The following is a 19,292-nucleotide window of genomic DNA, read 5'->3' on the forward strand; positions in this document are numbered from 1 at the left end:
AACTATGCATGGTATCTGCTGCATGCATGACCAAACTCTTCAAGGGGAGTTCCCCATCTGTTTTATACTTCAGAAAACTGAAACAACTGGCCCGAGCCCTCAGAGGCACTCAGTGATAGAGCAGGAATTTGAACCTGGATCTGTTTGAATCAGAAGCCCGGGATTTTCCTACAACACTCTACTACCAGGAGCCCCAGCTTCCTCGTCTGTAAAATGACCTAATCAGATGACCATTACATTTCCTGGCAGCTTCGGCATTCTGAGTATCAAGGATTCAAATGTTCTTCTGGCTGGCTGTCATCCTGAATGCCAGAAGGGACCTGCTAAAATTGGGAAAATCAGTATTTCTTCAACAGAGACTCTAGAAGAGAGGAGGGTGATCTCAGACCTCACAGGTTCCACGAGCCCACTGGGTCACAGGGGCTGCAGCTGGGCTATGGGGCAGCGAATTCACTCCACAGGTCTTTTCCTCAGTGCTGGGTGATGATGGGGACACAAGACAGTTTGCAGACCAGGTTCTTGCCCTTCAAAGTTCCCTTTCTTGTGGTAGAGACAGGGGACCAACCCCTGTGGGAACACTTCAACTCTGCTGAGCGGTGGGTAGAGTCCTGGCAAACAGAAGGGAGCCAGGGGGCTCTGAGGGCTTGTATGTGAAGATGGGAAAGTGGTTAGCCCATGGGGAGCAAGGGCAGGAGAACAGAGTGCTGGGCAGGCAGGGGCCAGGCCACAGGGTGCCTCCCCATACCACCTATTTCTATTCCCATCTTACAGGCTAGGAAAAGGGGGTTGGAGAGGGTCAGCTTCTTGCCCAAGGTTGCCCAGAGAGCTGGTGATGGAACTAGCACTTGAACTGTGCATAACACAACAGCATGCTGACTGTGGTGATGGTAGGCAGTAACTTTAAGCACAGAAATGACAAAATCAAGATATTGCTGAAGCTTCTTCAAACTCCTCACCCCTTGGCTGGGTGAACTCAGGCTAGTGCAGCCTCTCTGGCCTGTTTCTCCACCCTGTGGAGATGTGAGTTGAGTTACTACATGTGAAGTGCTTGGCCCTGTGTGTGGTTCAGAGAAAGCACTCCAGGGTTGCTGCTTATCAACAGCAGGGCCTGGACCACCGGGGGCATGAGGATTAAATGGAAAATGTGCACAAGCCGCAGCCACTTAGGAAGTGAGAGCTACTTGTGGGAATCCAAAGGGGGCTGGTGTGGCAGCTGCTTGCAGGGACCTCAGCAGTGGATGGAGAGGCCTGAGATGGGGAGCAGTCAGCATGAATGCAGAGGAGGGCCCACAAACACAAGGTAATCCAGTGGGAGGGAGAAGGACAGGATAGGACTGGGTGTGGGAGATGGGCTGGAACCCTCTTTCTCTTTAGGAAAATGAGGGAATCTGGAAGTGTCAGATAAATAACAGAGAGGGTAGCAACTCAGGTAGATGCTGGATGGGGCTCTGGATACAGACTCTCCTGTGCCCTAAATTGTCAAAATGACATTAAAAATGATAAATGGTATTTATGATTGTCTCTACCAGAAAAAAAACCCAATTGCTTAGTTTTCTCTAGGTTTGCATAGCTTCTACCCTGAGATAGAAAGAATTTCACTGGAGAAACCGGACGCTGCTGCAGGGAGCCTCAGTGAACAAACATGCTGGCTATTGCCACAATGCATGGCTCCAAGTCTAAAAGATGCTCGCTCCTGGTTGGGTCCTGCATTGTCCCCCCACCCCAAATTAATATGTTGAAGCCCTAACCACCAATGTGACTATAGTTGGAGATATAGAGCCTTTAGGGAGTAATTCAGGTTAAATGAGGCCATAGGGCCTCTAGTATGACTGACCTAGCATGACTGGTGTCCTTATAAGAGGAAAAGACACCAGTGGGGGGTTGCAATGTCATGATTTATAAGAAATTTATATTTGGCCATTCAGATGATCAAATGTATTTCTCAGATATATTTGATCTCCATCCACAGCTTCTGAAAATGCTTCAGAGCCATAAAGGTAAGCTAGGTGTCTTGTGACTTTTGGACCCCACCCGATGGTGGGGACTGGTTGCCAGGAGAGCCAACCACATGATTAAAGGGTTGAAACTTTCAGTCTCACCCCCTGACTGCTGGAGGCTGAACCAGTCAATGGCCAGTGACTTAGTCAATCATGCTGTGTAAGGAAGCCTCCATAAAAACCCAAGAGAACATCTGTTTGGACCTTTTCAGAGAGTGTTCATGCTTGGGGAACCAGAACACTTCCACATGCTACTAAGCCAGGCCCCAAACTGCATGAGGATGGAAGCTCCTTTGTTCATTCAGGACCTTGTCCTATATATCTCTTCATCTGGCTATGGATTCATATCCTTTAATAAACTAGTAAATATAAGTGTTTTCCTGAGTTCTGTGAGCCACTCTAGAAAATTATTCAAACCCAAGGAGGAGGTTAATGGAACCTTCATTCTGTAGCCAGTAGGTCAGAAGCCCAGGTAACAGCCTGGGGTTTGCAACTGGCATCTGAAGTAAGGGTATGGGGCAGTCTTGTAGGAATGAACCCTTACCCTGTGGAATCTCATGCCATCTCTGGGTGGATATTGTCAGAACTGAGTTAAATTCTTGGACGCCCTGCTGGTGCAAGAAGGCAGCCATCTGCAAGCCAAGGAGAGAGGCCTCAGCAAAAAGCAAACCTGCTAACACCTTGATCCAGCCTCAAGAACTGTGAGAAAATAAATTTCTGTTGTTTAAGACACCCAGTCTGTGGTGTTTTGTTATGGCAGCCTGAGCAGACTAATGTCCTATATGTCAGAATACTCCCTAATATCAAAGAAGGCCACAGGGAATCTGTAGCTCAAAGAAAGATGATTCCATGTGGGAAGAATAAGCATCCTTCTGCTTGTAATCTCTCCCACTGGAAAGTAAGCTCCATCGAGATTTCTGCTTCCTTCACCAAGGCACTCAGCACCCCATAGTGCCTGGCACATGGTAGATGCTTGATAAAATGGCTGGTAAAGGAATGAAATGCAAAGAAACAATTGGGCCTGATTTCAGAATCTTTGACCTATGCAACAGGCCTTGAGTCAGCAGCCACAGGCAGTGGGGTGAGGGCTCTGGGGCTGAGCAGGTGGGCACAGAGGCCTGTCTGTGGTTGGCCTTTTCCCGACATCAAACCAGAGGGAACAGAGGCCTGGCTGGGACCCCAGGAGAAGCTGCATGAGGCATATTCCAGCCCAATACACCATCTGATAGAACATCTGTCCAGAAGTGGGTATCCCTGGAAATGTGCAAGCACTGAATGATAGTTACCTGGCAGGGTTCTGTGGGGTGGTGGCTTCCTGGGGCAGAAGATGGCCCCTGGGGAAGGAGTGAGTCCTCTCTGCTCTATTAGTCACCCAGGGACGCTACAGTGTGTATGAACCTTGAGCTGCACTTCCCTTCCCCATCCCACCCCTGAATCTTCCTCTTCTGAAATTACTGATTCTCTGTAAAAAGCCACCTCAGTTTCTGAAATGGGGAAACACACTTCAATAAAATAATCTCTGCCTTTCATAAGGCCCTGCAATGCAGGTGGTGTGGGGCCTAGACCAGGCAGCTGTCGTTGAGCTTCTGGGCTCTGGCTGGTTCCGGCCCTCCTGTGCATCAGTTTCCCTGTGTGTTTGTCCCATGAGCAGGCAGACTAGGTGAGGTCTGGGGCCTGCAGGACATGTCCACAGAGGGCAGCTGATGAGTGTGGGTGGGGCACATACCTGCTAGGGTGGGAGAAATGCAGCAGCCTCTCGCAGGCTGGAGGGTGGCCCCGGGCTGGCAGGGTTCCTGCAGGGAGAAACAGGGCCCGGTGGCAGGTGGGACCCTCAGCAAGGTCCAGGTCCAGCAGACTCTTCTCTGAGCCTGGGGTGCAGTGGCTGTAGCTCCCATTCACTATACAGAGAAAGACAGGAAGAGGGGGCAAAGTGAGTGGAGACAACCTGCAGAGGGGCACAGGGAGAGAGCAGTCACTGGGGTACAGTGTAGGAGAGCACCTTTGAACCAACACTAACTGGACCCCTGCTGCAGTTGAGGCACCAGGGATACCTCACTGTATTCCCATAATCACCAGTGGGATCAGTAATAAAACCCCCAGTGTGGATGCCAAGCTCCAGCAGTTAACCATTACACAGATGCCAAGCACTTACCATGTACCCACCACTACTCCAGTTGCAAGAAACACTGGTGAATAGACACCAAACTCCTGTCTCACGGAGCTTGCAATCTATGGTCCTCATGTTGCTCACCAAGCACTCACAAGGTGCACAGACACATGCTAGGGCTGCTGGTCCAGGGCTGTGCTGTCCAGCAGGCCGGGGAAGGGGCCCTGACATTTGTATGTCAAGGAGCAGGTGCTGTCCTGTTTATCACCAAAGCTCAATCTACATTGCTTTCCAAGTTACATCACACCACAGAAATGCAGCATTCCATTATTCATACCTCTGCATCCTGCACAGTGCTTCAGCAGCCTGTCATATGCCCTGTCTTGCCCAGCCACTAGGTTTTTATGGAGACTAACTGGGGCAATAGATGTGAAAGCCCTTGAAAAACTATATAAAGTGCAACAAAAATGTTAGGCATGGTTGTTATAAGCTACTTCTCCTCTAAGGGCTGTAGTTTTCTCATCTATAGTGTCAGGAAGGTTAATCTGGAAAAGGTCTTCTTAGGCTTTTGGCCTTGTCACATAGCAAGATTGTGCTAAGGAGGAAAACACACGGGCTTTGGGGCCTTGGAATGAGTCCTGCTGCCCCCAACCAAGTCTGTGGCTCAGACAAGTCCCTCCGAGGCTGACCCTCAGGCCCCCTGTGTAAAGAAGAGACAGCCACGTTGGTTCTGCAGAGATGCTGTGAGGTTTTGAGAGCTGAGGTGCAAAGCCCCTAGTATCTAGTAGGTGCACCAGGAATGGAAATTGTTCTTATTGTCAAATAGCATTTTGAAAAGCATAAATTATCTTACAGATGTAATAAATATTATAAACAGGCCCAAGTATTGTCCAGATACTATCAACACTAAGCAAGCTCAACCACGAGGGTAAGCAAAGAGCTAACACCAGAACACATGCAGCCCCTCTGCGTTAGGACAGGGAGACCAACAGAAGCACCATCTGCTGAGCAGTGTGGGAGGTCCTGGGTGCAGGCTGGTGGTTTACACCACCCTCCCATTGGGGCCTCGGCACTGCCCTCCATGTGAGTAGTATTATCCTCACTGCAGAGAGGAGAATGCAGAGGCTCAAGATTAAATTACTCTCCCAAGATGCAGTCTGGGCAGGATCTCTGGCCAGGTCTGTCACTTGGACAGAATTGTTATGTAATAAAAAGTGGCCTCTTAGAGGGACAAATCCAACCCTATCCTCAAGGATCCACCTTCCCCAACCATAGGCAGCCCTTTAGCACATGATTACCTCTGTGCCAAGTCCAGACAGTCAGTGCTAACTCGCGGTGTGCCTGAGGTTCATGGCAGGTACCAGGCATTCACCTGCCTAATACTTCACAGTTTGCAGATGAAAGTGCACCGCTCTCAGAAGGTGAGGGGCTCAGGTGAGGCTCCGGGTTCCCAGGCACAGGCTAGCCTGCTCAAGAGGGCTCAGATAAAAACTGACGCAGAAGTGGCCCTCTGTCACCTTCCCAGGCAGCATCTTGCTGGGAGGAACACTCGCCCCGCTGACTTCGGCTGCTGCATGGCCAGCCCCTTGCAAGCGTATTTTTAAATAACTTTTTGGTTGTTTTTTAATTAAAAAGAAATCCCTGGTAACAAATGTGAATGGCCTGAGTTAATGAGATCAGGCTGCCTCTCATTTAACTCTGTCTCTGCTTGGCGGTCTTTGCCTTTTCCAAATCGTTTCTGCATGCAACTTTATTGTCCCATTGAGGCAAACCCTGGGCCTGGTCCTCAGAAAACTGTGGATAATTTTATGACCACTAATAGCAGTTGGAGCAGAGAGAGCTTAATCATCACATGGCGCTGTTTGGCCAGGGTCCTCCTCCCAGAGTCTTTGGTTTGGGGAGGTGGCTCTGAGCTTCCTTCCAGGACCCACCAGACCCGTTGGGGGCCTCGGAGTTACTCCTTCACTCAGCGCATGTATGGAATACTGGAAAGAAGGTCCCTGGGAAGGTGCCAGGGAGCCTGGCACTTATCAAGCTTGTTCGTCAAGCCCTTCCTAGGCGCCAGGCACATTCTATGCGCCAGGCACATTCTATTCTTTCAAGTGTCCATCCTTGTGAGGCAGACTAATTCTAGCCATTTTTCAGATGAGAAAAAGTTGAGGTTTGGAGAGATTAGGCTCAGGGGTCTGTAAGAGGTCAGGCCACAATTCAAACCCAGATCTCTCCAACTTCAAAGCCCAACTTCTGTCCTGCTGTCTTTTAGGCAACTGATGAACTGGGGACCCAGAGAAAAATTCCCCACCTTTGACTCCAGTGAGAATAATGTTGGGGGGCCTTTTCAGCCAAGTACAACCATTACAATGACTCCTAAACTTCAGTCTTTGGGATAACTCTGCTAGGTGGCTAGGCCACTCCATCCACAGAGGAGTTCACGGAGAAGTTTAGTGGTTTACCCAAGGGAGATGCAAACACATCATCTCTGTGGGAAAAAAAAACAGTCATTAATCTGCAAATGGGCCTGTTTGTATCTTGTCCACTGGATACAGTAAGAGTTTTCCTACAACAAATAAGCAGGCTGGCTCTAGGAGAGTGGAAGGAAAGAGCCCCTCTTGTCACAGGTTGGCACTGCTTAAGATTCCAGCCTATTTAAGCCCGTCTTGGGTGACTCTCAAAGCGCCCTGGACAAAAGCATCAGCCTTGGCATCTGGCAGAGGGACATGAGCACCAGAGCTAGCAGTGGCTGCCTCGGGTCACACAGCAATGCCTGGCATAGTTGGGGCGTGAACCCAGATCTCCCAAAGCCCATGCCAGATGCCACCCCAGGACCACCTACTTTCTCAAAGGCTAAAAATTAACCAGAGGCTGTAATAAGTGTCCCAGAGATTCTGCCACCACCAGAAAAATGTGAGCACTGTCACCAGTACCCACCATACGTCCAAGTCAGCCAGGAGACCACCCACTGCTCTCTTGCCTGTTGGCCTCCTGCCTCTCTGTCCCCAAATGTGTCATAGGATCCACCCCTGCTCACTCTCCATATCTGAGAAGCAAGGATGAAGTCTTTCTCTGGGGAGGCAGGACAATGAGGGGTACTCTGGCCCCACTGCCCTAGGCAGGCTGAGGGTGCCTGGGAAGGGGCTGTACCCAGCAGCCATGTCTCCCTGTGTGCCAGTGGTGGCCAAGAGCAGACCTGGACCTGGCTTCCCCCAAGTAAATTAAGCTTCCTGGAGGCCTGGAAGGTAAGGGGGTTCTGTGTTTTATTTTTACAAGTTAGTGAGAAATCATAGAATATCAAGCCTGGAGCTGATTGACCATCTATTTAATTAACAGATGAAGAAACTGGGGCTCAGAAAGGGAAAGGACCTCCTTGGTATCTCAGCAAACCCATAAAAAAGAGCTTGGACTGGCACTCCTGGGTCTAGGTAAGAGTTTGGTTTGGTTTCTTCTTCAAGTCTCTGTTTTCTCATCTATAAAATGGTGCTAATACCTGCTCACAAGCCTGTGGTAACAAGGGACATTATGCATGCAGTGTACTTGGCATGGTACCTAGCTCACAGTAAGCACTCGGAAAGTACTGAGGGTGATAATGAAAATTATTTCTTGTCCTATTTATTCTCAAGTAAGGATGGGGCTGGGAGGCAGGGCCTTTATTCTATCCCAGGAAGGTCAGTTTGGATGACCCCAAGACCAGACTCAGAAGGACAAACCCCTAAGGCTCAGAGGTCAACAAATGCAGGACCTGGCAGCCTGAATGAGGTCACAGCCAGCAAATCTAAGCAAACGGCTCCAGTTACACACGAGAGAGCTTTACAAATTACTGTAATGACCTGGCTATAAAGTGGTACCACATATAAGGTGACTCTCCACAAAAATTTTAATTTAAGCTGAAACCTGCCAAGTCTGTATGAGAGGGACAATGATGCATTCAGCATCTTGGGCCCACATGCCATCAACTTGCAGTCCCAGGAACAGCCAGCATCAGAGTCTAGGGAGGCCTACTCAATGACTGCTCCTCGCTTGCCAACAAGCAGACTTTTAGTGACCATTAAGTGCCAGGCTGGTGATAGGATACATCACTTTACAGTCTATAAAATATTTTGCAGCCATCACTTATGAGCTTTATACCATCACTCAGGAGTTGGCTGGGCAGGCTCAGAGGGGGCAAGCAATTTGCTTAAGCTCACACAGCAAGTGTAGGACTCAGAGTTACAATGGTTGTTCCTGACTTAGCCATCTAGTCAGCAAACCTTTTCTGTAAAGGCAAGACAGTAAATATTTTAGGCTTTGTGGACCATATAGCCTCAGCCACAACTACTCAACTTGTACCATGAAAAGTAGCTATAGACAATACTTAAATAGATAAGTGGGGCTCTGTTCCAATAAAACTTTATTTAGAAAAGCAGCTCACTGGCCCTTGGGCTGTAATTTGCCAACCCCTGAGCTAGTACAATGGTTAGAACAGGGCTTTGCAGTTAGAAAGACAGGGATTCAAAATCTACAGCTATCATACTTTCCCGTATCTGTAAAATGGAGATAATTTTACAGAGTGGAGTTGATGATGTGAAAACCAAGGTCAAGTACTGAACACAAGACTGGCCCCTGGTGGGCATTCAATGAATGGAAGTGCTTTCAGCCTGGCTTGGGGGCCCTCACAGCCTGTCTCACCCTTCCACCTGGGCGTTACCTTGCACTCCCACAATGCTTTGCCTCTGTGCTGTGCACATGCTCTCCCAGCCAGTGAGGGCAGCCTGGCATTCCCAAGCCCCTCTGGGCCCTCAGCTTGGCTGAAGTGCATCTCCTTCCAGAACATTCTCCAGTCTCTCCTGCCTTCCCTGAGCTCCCCCACTTCAGCTCACAGCAGTCCCTGTGAACAGCTGCTGTTCACGGTGCACCTTCTGCACCCCTAGCGCATGCCTAATACTTGACATGTTATCTTTGAATCTCCACAGCATCACCACAAAGTCAAGTTAATAATTGATGTTTTTAAGTGCAATGAAAGCCCTGCCTCCCCTACGATCTGTGAAATCCTTCAGGACAAGGATTGTGGAGCCCAGAGCTACTGCACGTCAGTACATCCAGAGACATGATTTTGTCCAACTTAGTTCACATACAGAAAACAAGGGCCCAGGTGAGGAAGAGGCTTGTCCTAGTCACACAGTGAGCAGGTTCTCTAGACACCTAGGCTCCACTGAGAATATTCCCCTCATTCTATCACATGGTTAGACCCACAGTAGGTGCTTGAAACACTGGGAAGGTGGGTGGCTGGAAGGGCTGTCCCAAGTTCACTTTGGTACCTGGCACTGTTCACCTCTTAGAAAAGGCCCCTGCATTTTGCTTTCTTTACAGGCAGGGGAGACATGGTCACAGCCTCCCTGGGGTGATCTGTGTGTCCAGCAACAGAGGCCTGCTGTCTAAGGCAGTGAGTACCAGTAGCCACAAAAGGGCAGCCCCAGGCTAACAGGGTCTTGAGTCTGAGCCTGAGCTCTGTAGGCCTGGTGGACGGCACGAAGTGGGGGCTTCTCAAAGAGGAAAAGCAGGAAGGCAGACAGGCGGCTTTTTCTCCAGTCTCCACAGACCAGGCAGGATAGGCTAGCCTAGGCCCACCTGCTCATCCCTCATTCTGGAGCCACTGTGGGGCCATTCACAGCCATCAGCGGGCCAGTAACCTTGGCAGGGCCTCTGCAGTGACAGCTCTTGATGCTCAAGGCCTCATACCAGGCTTATGGCCACCTATCATCTCTTACCCCAGATCACAGAAACTCTATAAATTCCCTTTTAAAGATAGCTAGATTTATGTGGACCTGGGCTAGTGAAACCTGAGCAGGCTCACCTTGGGTTGGCACCTCAAAGAAACCAGAGGAAGCGCATAGCTCTGTCTCAGCCCAGGGCCAGGAAGTGAGTTACCCAAGGCTGGTTACATGTGTATGGGCAAGATGTATGTAGATAAACACATACATGGGCCAAGTTTTCCCTAGACTCTCTTATTGCTACCAAATTAGTACATTTTGTTGTAGAAAAATTATAAGATATACCTAGGCACCAACTAGACAACAGAGATCATCTAAAAGGCCATGAACCAGAGAGCCACAGCATACCTGATGGTGCACATAAACCTTTGTGGTATTTCCCTGTGCAGCTATATATTTTTTGGCAAAACAGGATGATGTGCTTATTTCCTTGTACTCTGCTTTCTTCATTTAGTAATGTCTTATGAATACTAAAGTTTATGGAGCCCCTGTTATGTGCCAGGCTTAGTACTAAGCTCTTCCCATGACAGAATTACTAATGCCATTTGCCAGAGGAAAAGTAAGTGACTTGCCTGAGCATTGTGGGAGTGCCGAGCCCAGGTGGAAGGGTGATCCCAGGCTGTGAGGGCCCCCAAGCCAGGCTGAAAGCACTTCCATTGATGTAGCTGGTAAATGGTAAGGCTGAGATGCAAAACCATCTCTTTTGGAAGACAGTGCTGACCTGGACATTGTTTCACATCACTAAGGGATTTAGAGTCAATGTACCTGACTATTTTCCAGTAGATTAGTGTACTTGGGCTGCCATAACAAAATACCATAGACTGGGTGGCTTAAACAACAGAAATTAATTTTCTCATAGTTCTTGAGGATAAAAGTCTAAAATCAAGGTTCTTGTCGATTTGGTTTCTGGTAAGAACTCTCTTCCTGACTTGCAGACAGCCACCTTCTCATTGCCTCTCATATGACCTTTCCTCAGTGCATGCAGAGAGAGAGAGAAAGAGAAAGGGAGAGAGGGAGAGAACACTGATATTTCTTCTTATAAGGACACTAATCTTATGGGCTTAGGGCCTCACCCTTATGACCTCATTTAACTTTAATTACCTCCTTAGAAGCCCCATCTCAAAATACAGCCACACTGGGGGTTAGAGCTTCAACATATGACTTTGGGGGGACACAATAATCCAGTCTATACACCTAGCATTCGTTCCCACCCTAATAGGATCCCACATTTCCTTTATCTGTCTATGGTGCTTGAGAAGGAGAGACAACATAGCATACCAGGTAAGAGTGTAGATTCTGCAGCCTAACTAGGTTTGAATCCCAGTTTTACCATTTAGTAGCTGTGACCTGTGACCTTGTTTAAGTCAAGTGACTTAGTTTCTCTGTGCCACAATTTATGAAGCTGAAATGGGTTCATATATCACATGTAAAGTATCTACAACAGTATATCTGGCACAGAGTAGGCACCATGTAAGTGCTCTCAGTGTTGTTCTTATTAATTCCACTCCAGGATGAGCTGCAGAAGTTGAACTCATCAGCATGATCTCATCCCCCAAGCCACAGTGCCACAGTGCCAGGCTCAGAGATAGGTAATAATATAAGTTGGTTTAATTAGAGTCCTGGAACTTCTGTTTGATGACTGGGGAAAGAGCAGCCTCTCCTCTACAGGCAAATGAGGAAGCAAGAGGTCCTGGGAGCTAATAGAAGCCACCTTGTCAACCCAAGGGAGGATGTCCTCCACTCCAGTTGGAGGGTTGAGTTAATAAATCAAAGCATCTCAACCAGAACAGAGACTCTAAGCCACAGCACTAGTGGCACCAAGAACCTCTTGCATGAACAATAAAGTTCCTATAGTGTTTTAAGCCTGTCTCTGATGGGTTTTCTGTTGCTTGCAACCAAAATTATCTTTATCAATATAATACTCTTCTATAAAACAATTTTTATCCACCCTAACAATCTTTGTTTTTAATTTGAGTATTTAGTTCTTTTACACCACTTACATTTAATGTAGTTAACCTTAATATTTGTTTTTTATTTGTTCTGCCTACTCTATATTATTTTTCTCTCCTTTCTTGCCTTCTTTCAGATTAATTACATTTTTCATTATTCCATTTTTTTTCTATTGACTTGCTAAATACACGTTCTTTTATTATTAGGAGTTATCCTAGCAATTATAGCATCTATCCTTGACTTACTGCAGTCCAATATAGATAAGTACATCTATTTCTTCCTGAAAAGTGCCAGGAACCTCAGGCCTCTAGCTTCACACATACACACACAAATTCTTCCTCCTGCCCCTGTTCTCTTTCTCTACCATTATTGTGTGTTTTAATTCTACATATATTTTTAAACCTCACCAGATATTATCAATGTTTTATATAGTCAGTATTTATATAAATATTTTCCCTACCTCCTGCTTCCTTATGGAGTCATTTTCCTTCTGCATGAAGATTTTTTTTTTTTACATTGTTAGCCTACTGGCAAGGGATTCTCTCAACTTTTGTTTGTTTAAAATGTTCTTTTTTTCACCTTTATTTCTGAAGGATATTTTTATTGGATATAGAATTCTAGGCTGGCAGTTACCTTCTTTTAGTATGTTACAGATTCATTCCACTGTCTTCCGGATTTCATCATTTTTATTGTAAAGTCATTTATCAGTCTTTTTGAACATACTGTATTGCACCCTTCACCCCTGGTTACTTTTAAGGTTTTCCCTTTGTGTTCAGTTTTCAGCAGTCTGACTATTAACTATGATGTGCCTAGGTGTGATCTTTTTTGGATTTATTTTGCTTGAGGTTCATAGGCCTTCTTAAACATATGGCTTAATGTCTTCTGTCACTTTTGGAAAATTACTGGCCATTATCACTTCAGACATTACTTCTGCTTCTCATCCTTCCTCTATATTTCTGAAACAACAATGTAAATTAGACCTTTTCACCATATTCTGTATATCTCTTATACTCTTTTCTGAATTTTCCAGCCTTTTTTTAACTTTCATTCTTCAGACTAGATATTATCTACTAACCAATTTTCCAATTCATTAATTTTTCTCTTGAACTGCATCCAACCTATTAAAATCACCTTTTGAGTTCTTAAATGTACTGTATTTTTTAGTTTAAAATTTTCCATTTGAATAATTTTTATAGCTTTCAGGTATCTGTTGAAATTCTCCATTTGGTAATCTATTTTCTTGAACGTATTAATCACAGTTATTTTAAATCCTGTGTCTGATAACTCCAACCTGTGGACCACTTATAAGTCTGTTATTATTGTTTGTTCCCCTTCTTGGTCCTGTCTCCTGGTAACTCTGGTAATTTTTGACTAAATGCCCAGCATTGTGTATGAAATTTGTACAATCTCCAGATGATGTTACCTTTCTCCACAGAGAGATTTTTTTTTATTTTTAGAGAGAGTTAAAAGAGGGGGAAAAAATGCCTTTATCCACTTGGGGACTTAACTGTTTTAAATATAGGCCTCAGGCTTTGTAAAGATTATTTTATTTCTTGTTCATCCTTTCTCATGGGATGCTGCCCTTCAGGAGCCCCACCTGAAAGCTTGGGATGCCAGGGCTCCTCCTCCTTTGTTGACACTGAACTTCAACATTGGTCTTCCCAGAACTTGAGGCTGCTGAGAGCTCTGTTTAGCTTCTCAACCTCTTATCTGCTACAATCTGTTGATTTCTCAGCTGCTTAGCCACGTAAAAATCAACAGTTATCTTGTAAAGAAGAGTAACACTGTTAGGCTTGCTTTTTGGCACTTCCTATCTCCGTGGACTCTTTGTCTCTCAAGATCCACCTATCTTGGTACCCATAAACTCCAGTTTTTGTCTCTCCAGCAAAGTAAGGCTGCCAAAAGCTCTATTCAGCTCACTGAATCTTTGTCCTACATCACTTGCACACTGGCCAATACCTGGAAGAATGAAATGGCACAGTGTGTCATATTCACCTCGGTGCATTTCTCTTCTCTTCAGAATGTTGTTCTTTCAAGTCCTGGCTGTCTTGGTAGTTCTTTGACATCTTCAAACAGTTGGTTTTTATGTTTTAACCAGAGGAAAGGTCTGATACAAGTTTACCTGGTATATCCAGAGGCAAAAATCCCCTTTACACAAATCATTTTAATGACTGACTAGTATAGTATTATATGGTTGCACATATTCTATTTAATCTATCCTCTACTCTTGAGATTAAGGTTATTTAGAAAAGTTTGAAACTAGAAACTATCATATAATGAATATTCTTTTAGACCTGTCTTTATGTCCATCATATTTATAGCCTTAGGATAAATGCTTAGACATGAGATTACTAAATCAAAAGACATGCAAACTTTTAAGAATTTTGCTGCCTGCAGTTCAAACTGCTCTCCAAAGGAATATGTCATTTATACCCTCAGCAATATAGGAAAGCACCTGTTTCCTTACATCCCCATCACTCTGGGTATTCTCATTTTTTAAAAAAAATCTGTTAATTTAGCAGTTCTGGGTCATTTCTAGTAGAAAGGAATAAAAGATAGCCTGTATATCCTGTAATAGAAGAGTGATTAAGTAAACTATAGTGAAGTTCCTCAGAAATTTTGTTTATGCATTAAACATGATACAGCAAAACCCCATTACAATGCAATAAGTGTGGTCCAAAAGTTCAATTACTTAAAAGTGCAGAGTTGTATATATAGTTAATAAAAAATTACATTTTTGGTGGTTTTTCAAATTAATCTGTGGGAACAATTTTCATTTATTCAGTATGTCAGAAGCAGCCCATTTATCACAAAGTACACACTACACAAGGAACTGAGAAACTCTTAAATTGGTATGAGGCACTCATTTCCTAAACACACTAATTCCTTTGACTTCTAGAGAAAAGAAAACTCTCACTGCCACATTTATGAAGAGGTTGGACAGAGGACAGATTCAACTGCCAACAGTGAATCATGTTTTATATGAATTTGCCTCATCACAAGGCTTCTTACCATGGTTTTACTGGATTTACTAAAGGTTTTAATTAGAAGAGAATATATTTATAAGAATTATATTAAATGAAAAGAGTAGAATAAAAAATTCTATAGACATGTAAATAATCTGAATAGTAAAAAAAAAAAAAAGGAAGATTAGTACATCAGATGTTAGCAATTCATTCATTCACTTAACACACGTATATTGTATTCTACTGTGTGCCAGGACCACACACCAGGCACCAGAACTACGCTGTTCTAGGTGCTAGTCATCTGGAAAGCAGGGATGAACAAGACAGGAAAATCTCTACTCTCATGGTATTTACATTCTGGTAAGAAAGAAGAGAATTTCAAAAGTAAATGCATAAGTATTTACTACAATATCAGATGAGGGTACATATTACGAAGTAAAGTAAAGGTAAGAACTGGAAAGTGCAGGGAGATGGGGCAGTCAGTGCAGGGCTCTCTGAGGGTCTGGCATCTGCACAGAGGCCTGAGTGAAGGGAAGGTGGAGCCTTGTGGCCACCTGGGGAAGGAACACTCACAAAGAGGAAACACTAAGTACAAAGGTCCTGAGGTAGGAGTGTTCTCCAGGAACAGCAACACAAGAAGGCCAAGTGTGGCTAGAGTCCAACAAGCAACAGTAAGAGGCAGGTGATAAGGAAGCTGGGCCTGACCTGCAGGGTCTTGTGGGTCTGGTGAGGATCTGGGCTCTAAACCAGTATAGGAAGAAGTCACTGGAGTGTGAGAGCAGGAATAACCATTTTTCTGCTAACCGATTTTCCAATTCATTAATTTTTCTCTTGAACTGCATCCAACCTATTAAAATCACCTTTTGAGTTCTTAAATGTATTGTATTTTTTAGTTTAAAATTTTCCATTTGAATAATTTTTATAGCTTTCAGGTATCTGTTGAAATTCTCCATTTGGTAATCTATTTTCTTGAACATATTAATCACAGTTATTAAGGTGAGAGCAGGACTAACCAGACCTGACTTAAAGTGTGGAATAATGTCTGAGTTTTGGGTTGAGAACAGACTTTAGAAAGCAAAAGGTAGATGCAGGGAGAGCGGTAGCTTTATTTTAGGAGTGTTATAAATCTCCATTCTTTGGGGTCGGGGAACTGCCCCAATTCCTGATTATAAAAGTATTTATTTACATTCTTGATGTAACGACCATGCATTTGTCAAAATTCACAGAGCTGTTCATGCACACAAAATGAATTTTACTGTAGGTAAATTTAAAAAAATTTTAAATACCTTTGTATTATGTATTTCATAACATTTTATGTTATTTTAGTAATTTAAAAAACTGTGCCAATATCCATCCTTGAGAACAGACCAAAGACGGAGTTGGGTCAGACTGCTCTCCCCAACTTGGCATGGACCATGCTCCAGCGTACTGGTCTATGAACAGGCTCCATCCCTCCCCAGCCCGCCACCAGCAATTCAGCAGGACTGTAGGCACTCCCAGATGCCCACCTGGGGGCACCTGGGTACTCCCCTCTTAACATGCAGAAGGGGACCACCCTAAGGGAGACAGGCACATTCACACAAGATAAGGCACTGACACGAGGATGTGTTGCCCAGAGGGTCCTCAGAACCCAGGCTTTCTCTCCTCAGGGTGTGTCTGTAGGACCCTCTGTCCTCTCCACCTTCTATTGCAATCCCAGCCTCTCCTCTTCCTCCTCCTCCCAGCTCCTTCTGAGCAAGGCTGTGCCCACCTCAGGTGTAAATGGCTGCTGGTGCCACTGTAGTGGGGACAGAGATTCCAGGTTGAGTGGGGAAGGGCCAGCACAAAGCAGGACCAAAGGGCTGGCAGAAGAAAGCACTGTGTGTATTGAGCATATTTACATATCTCCCAGAGGTAGGGGACGGGTGGTCTATGAAATAAATTCCACTGTCCCTTAAAATTCTCAGACTCTGCATTTCATCATACTGAGCCATCATGATTCCAAAACTTAAGATGAGAAATTTCCATGCATCTGGGATTCTAAAATTCCATGATTCTCTCATTCTGAGATGATGTAAATTTACAAACTAAGCTACCATGGTTCTAAGATTCTATGATATCATACAACATACGGAGATTCTCTGATTCTATGGTTGTAAATCCCATGTGTCTCTGACCAAAAGCTTTGCTACTTCCTTGGGTGCGCTGAGCCCCACATGAGCCTCTGCCTGGCCCAAATCATCAGGGAGCAGGAGTGATGGTCACCAAAGCCATTTGTTTGTATCTAAGCCCAAAACAGCCAGGAGAGTAATGGGATGACAAGAAATCCAAAGGAAATGGCTGTTGAAATCTATGAAAACTTCTCAAGGACAAACGTATTCCATCTGTGGTTTTTTGGTAAATACAGGATCATAAATGTTTATGTGAGGCATGTATTTATTATTTCATGTTTAGCCTTTTAAAAAAATTCCCTTCCCTTACATCAAGCTAATTAGGTAATTCCTATCCCCATGTTGTTTTCCCCCCCAATTAATTAAATGCTCCCTGCAAATGCTCAAAAATATGTAAAAAGAGAAGGAAGACATAAAAGCAATGGGGGGAAATGCACAGCTCCAGGCAGTGATGGGGGATGGGGTGGTGGGGGAACGAGATGTCAGCACCTTAAAACCCCCTCTCTCCATCTCAGGTCTCTCTGAGAAGGATCAGCTGTTCTGAGAAAATACAAGCATCCTGCAGGAAGATGCCTTGACCGCCAGGACAGGGCACATCCAGGGATACAGCACGGAGCCTGCAGAGGGACTGCTTCCTTGTCTGTCACAGAGGCTCAGAGTTCCTGGACCCTGTGGGAAAGATGGTGTGTTCCGCAGTATGGCTGGAAAGGCTGGCAAGGCCTACTGGGGAAGTCATAGAAATTTCTTTGACTTCTGAAACCCTCCCCCTGCCACCAGGCCGCAGGTCTGAAATCACTCAGCTACCAGGGCATCTCCTCCAGGAAGCCCTTCCTAACCAGCTTATCCCACAGAGCTTTCTGCTCTCCTCTTCTGCCCGCCCCGAGGACCTACAGCCAGTGCTCCAGTCTGCGCCCTCAACCAATAGGCACAAGGGCATCCCTGAGGGTGGGAGTTCCACCCCAGAGGGCACACTGAAAGTCACTGGGGGGATTCCTGGTAGCCGCGATGACTGGGAGCCACGGCCGTTTAGTGGGGAGGAGCAGGAGATGGCCCACTTACTGCCAAGGGTGGGTCAGCCCTACACTAACTTACCTAGCAAGATATCCAAAAGAATTGTAAATGAGCAACCTGGCCATCTCTGCCTAAAACATAGCCCCATTTTACACATAAACACAAAGTACTTTTTCATGGTTTTAACATACATTGAATTTTCCAGGAATGGAACTGCCATGTAAATTGAGGAGACTGTACTGTGTTTTGTTTGGAACTTGACCAAGGGTTGTTCACCATGTCACAAAATCACGTCACCCTCTGTCTTGTGCGGTTTGTGGGTCTATAGCAGGCAGGTCTGGGGATGCTGCACGCAGGTGCAAGCGACTGACGGCTTCATCCCGTCTCCTGGCACAGCTGTGCCTGAGCGCTTGTGTGGGGAATATACACATTACTTATGCGTTACCTGCCTTTCATGTTTTTCTTTATAACACCACTGCAACATTATATGGAATTTCAAAAAAATTATGGTGCGGGCAGATGACATTATCTATGAAGTTCACTTTAGGAGCCTAAAGGAGGCAGTACAAAATGGGCCCTGTTAGAAAATGGAAGTGATGCTGAGAACTGCTGACCCAGGCTGACTCCTCATTTTTCAGATGGGGGAAGCAGGTCGCCTCCAAAGTCACATGGTGGGGTGAGTATGGGAGAGCCGGGATTTGGCCAAGTGTGTCTGACACTATGGTGCTGAGATACCCCAAAGGCAGGCCCGCATCTTGATGTCTTTGAATCCCAGGGTCTGCTTCTGGTTTCACGGACACACTGAAAGCCCTGAACCCAGGAGAACCCGCGAGAAGGCAAGCTCATGGTTCCCATGCAGGCTCCCTGGAGGACCGAGTCCGCGGCCCAGGCCCTGGGCTATGGGATGAGGCAGGGCACGCCAGGTGGACTCCAGGGAATCTTGGGGGAGGCGGGCCGGAGAGGGGGCCTAGGCACTAGCTGATCAGCAGAGCTGGGGGGGGATGGTTGAGACCTTGAGAACGAGCTCATTTCCCCACTTCCTTCCTCCTTCCCCGCCCCAAACCTTCCCCTTCTTCCACTGTGTTCCCCAGCTCAGCTTTCATTTCCCTCATCCATTTCTGCCCTTAATCACTTTCGGCCTGGCAGGTTTTGACTCCCCATCCTCACCATCTTTATTCAAACCACCACTATCTTTCACCTGGACAATGGTCTCCTTCCTGAGCACAACCCATCTACTCCACAACAGCCACGGTGATCTTTCCAAAGGGCGAAAATCTGACCCATGTCCCTCTGCTCCCAACCCTCCAGGGCTCCCACGAGACTCTCTCAATGCCTGAGCCAGAACAACAAGACCCTGTTCCTCCTGT

At 45.8% G+C, this 19,292-nt stretch overlaps 1 protein-coding gene across 2 annotated transcripts in view; it reads right to left on the minus strand.

Moving 5' to 3' along the window:
• Positions 1–19,292, minus strand: part of GLIS1 (GLIS family zinc finger 1) — a 243,125-nt gene that overhangs the window by 102,480 nt on the left and 121,353 nt on the right. For both annotated transcript variants that reach the window (XM_036911159.2, XM_036911157.2), the window contains exon 3: positions 3,724–3,895. In XM_036911159.2, coding sequence (XP_036767054.2) covers positions 3,724–3,895 — 172 coding nt within the window. The remainder of the gene's footprint in view (positions 1–3,723; positions 3,896–19,292) is intronic.

This window comes from Manis pentadactyla, chromosome 4 (assembly GCF_030020395.1).
Source record: "Manis pentadactyla isolate mManPen7 chromosome 4, mManPen7.hap1, whole genome shotgun sequence".
Classification (NCBI taxonomy): domain Eukaryota; kingdom Metazoa; phylum Chordata; class Mammalia; order Pholidota; family Manidae; genus Manis; species Manis pentadactyla.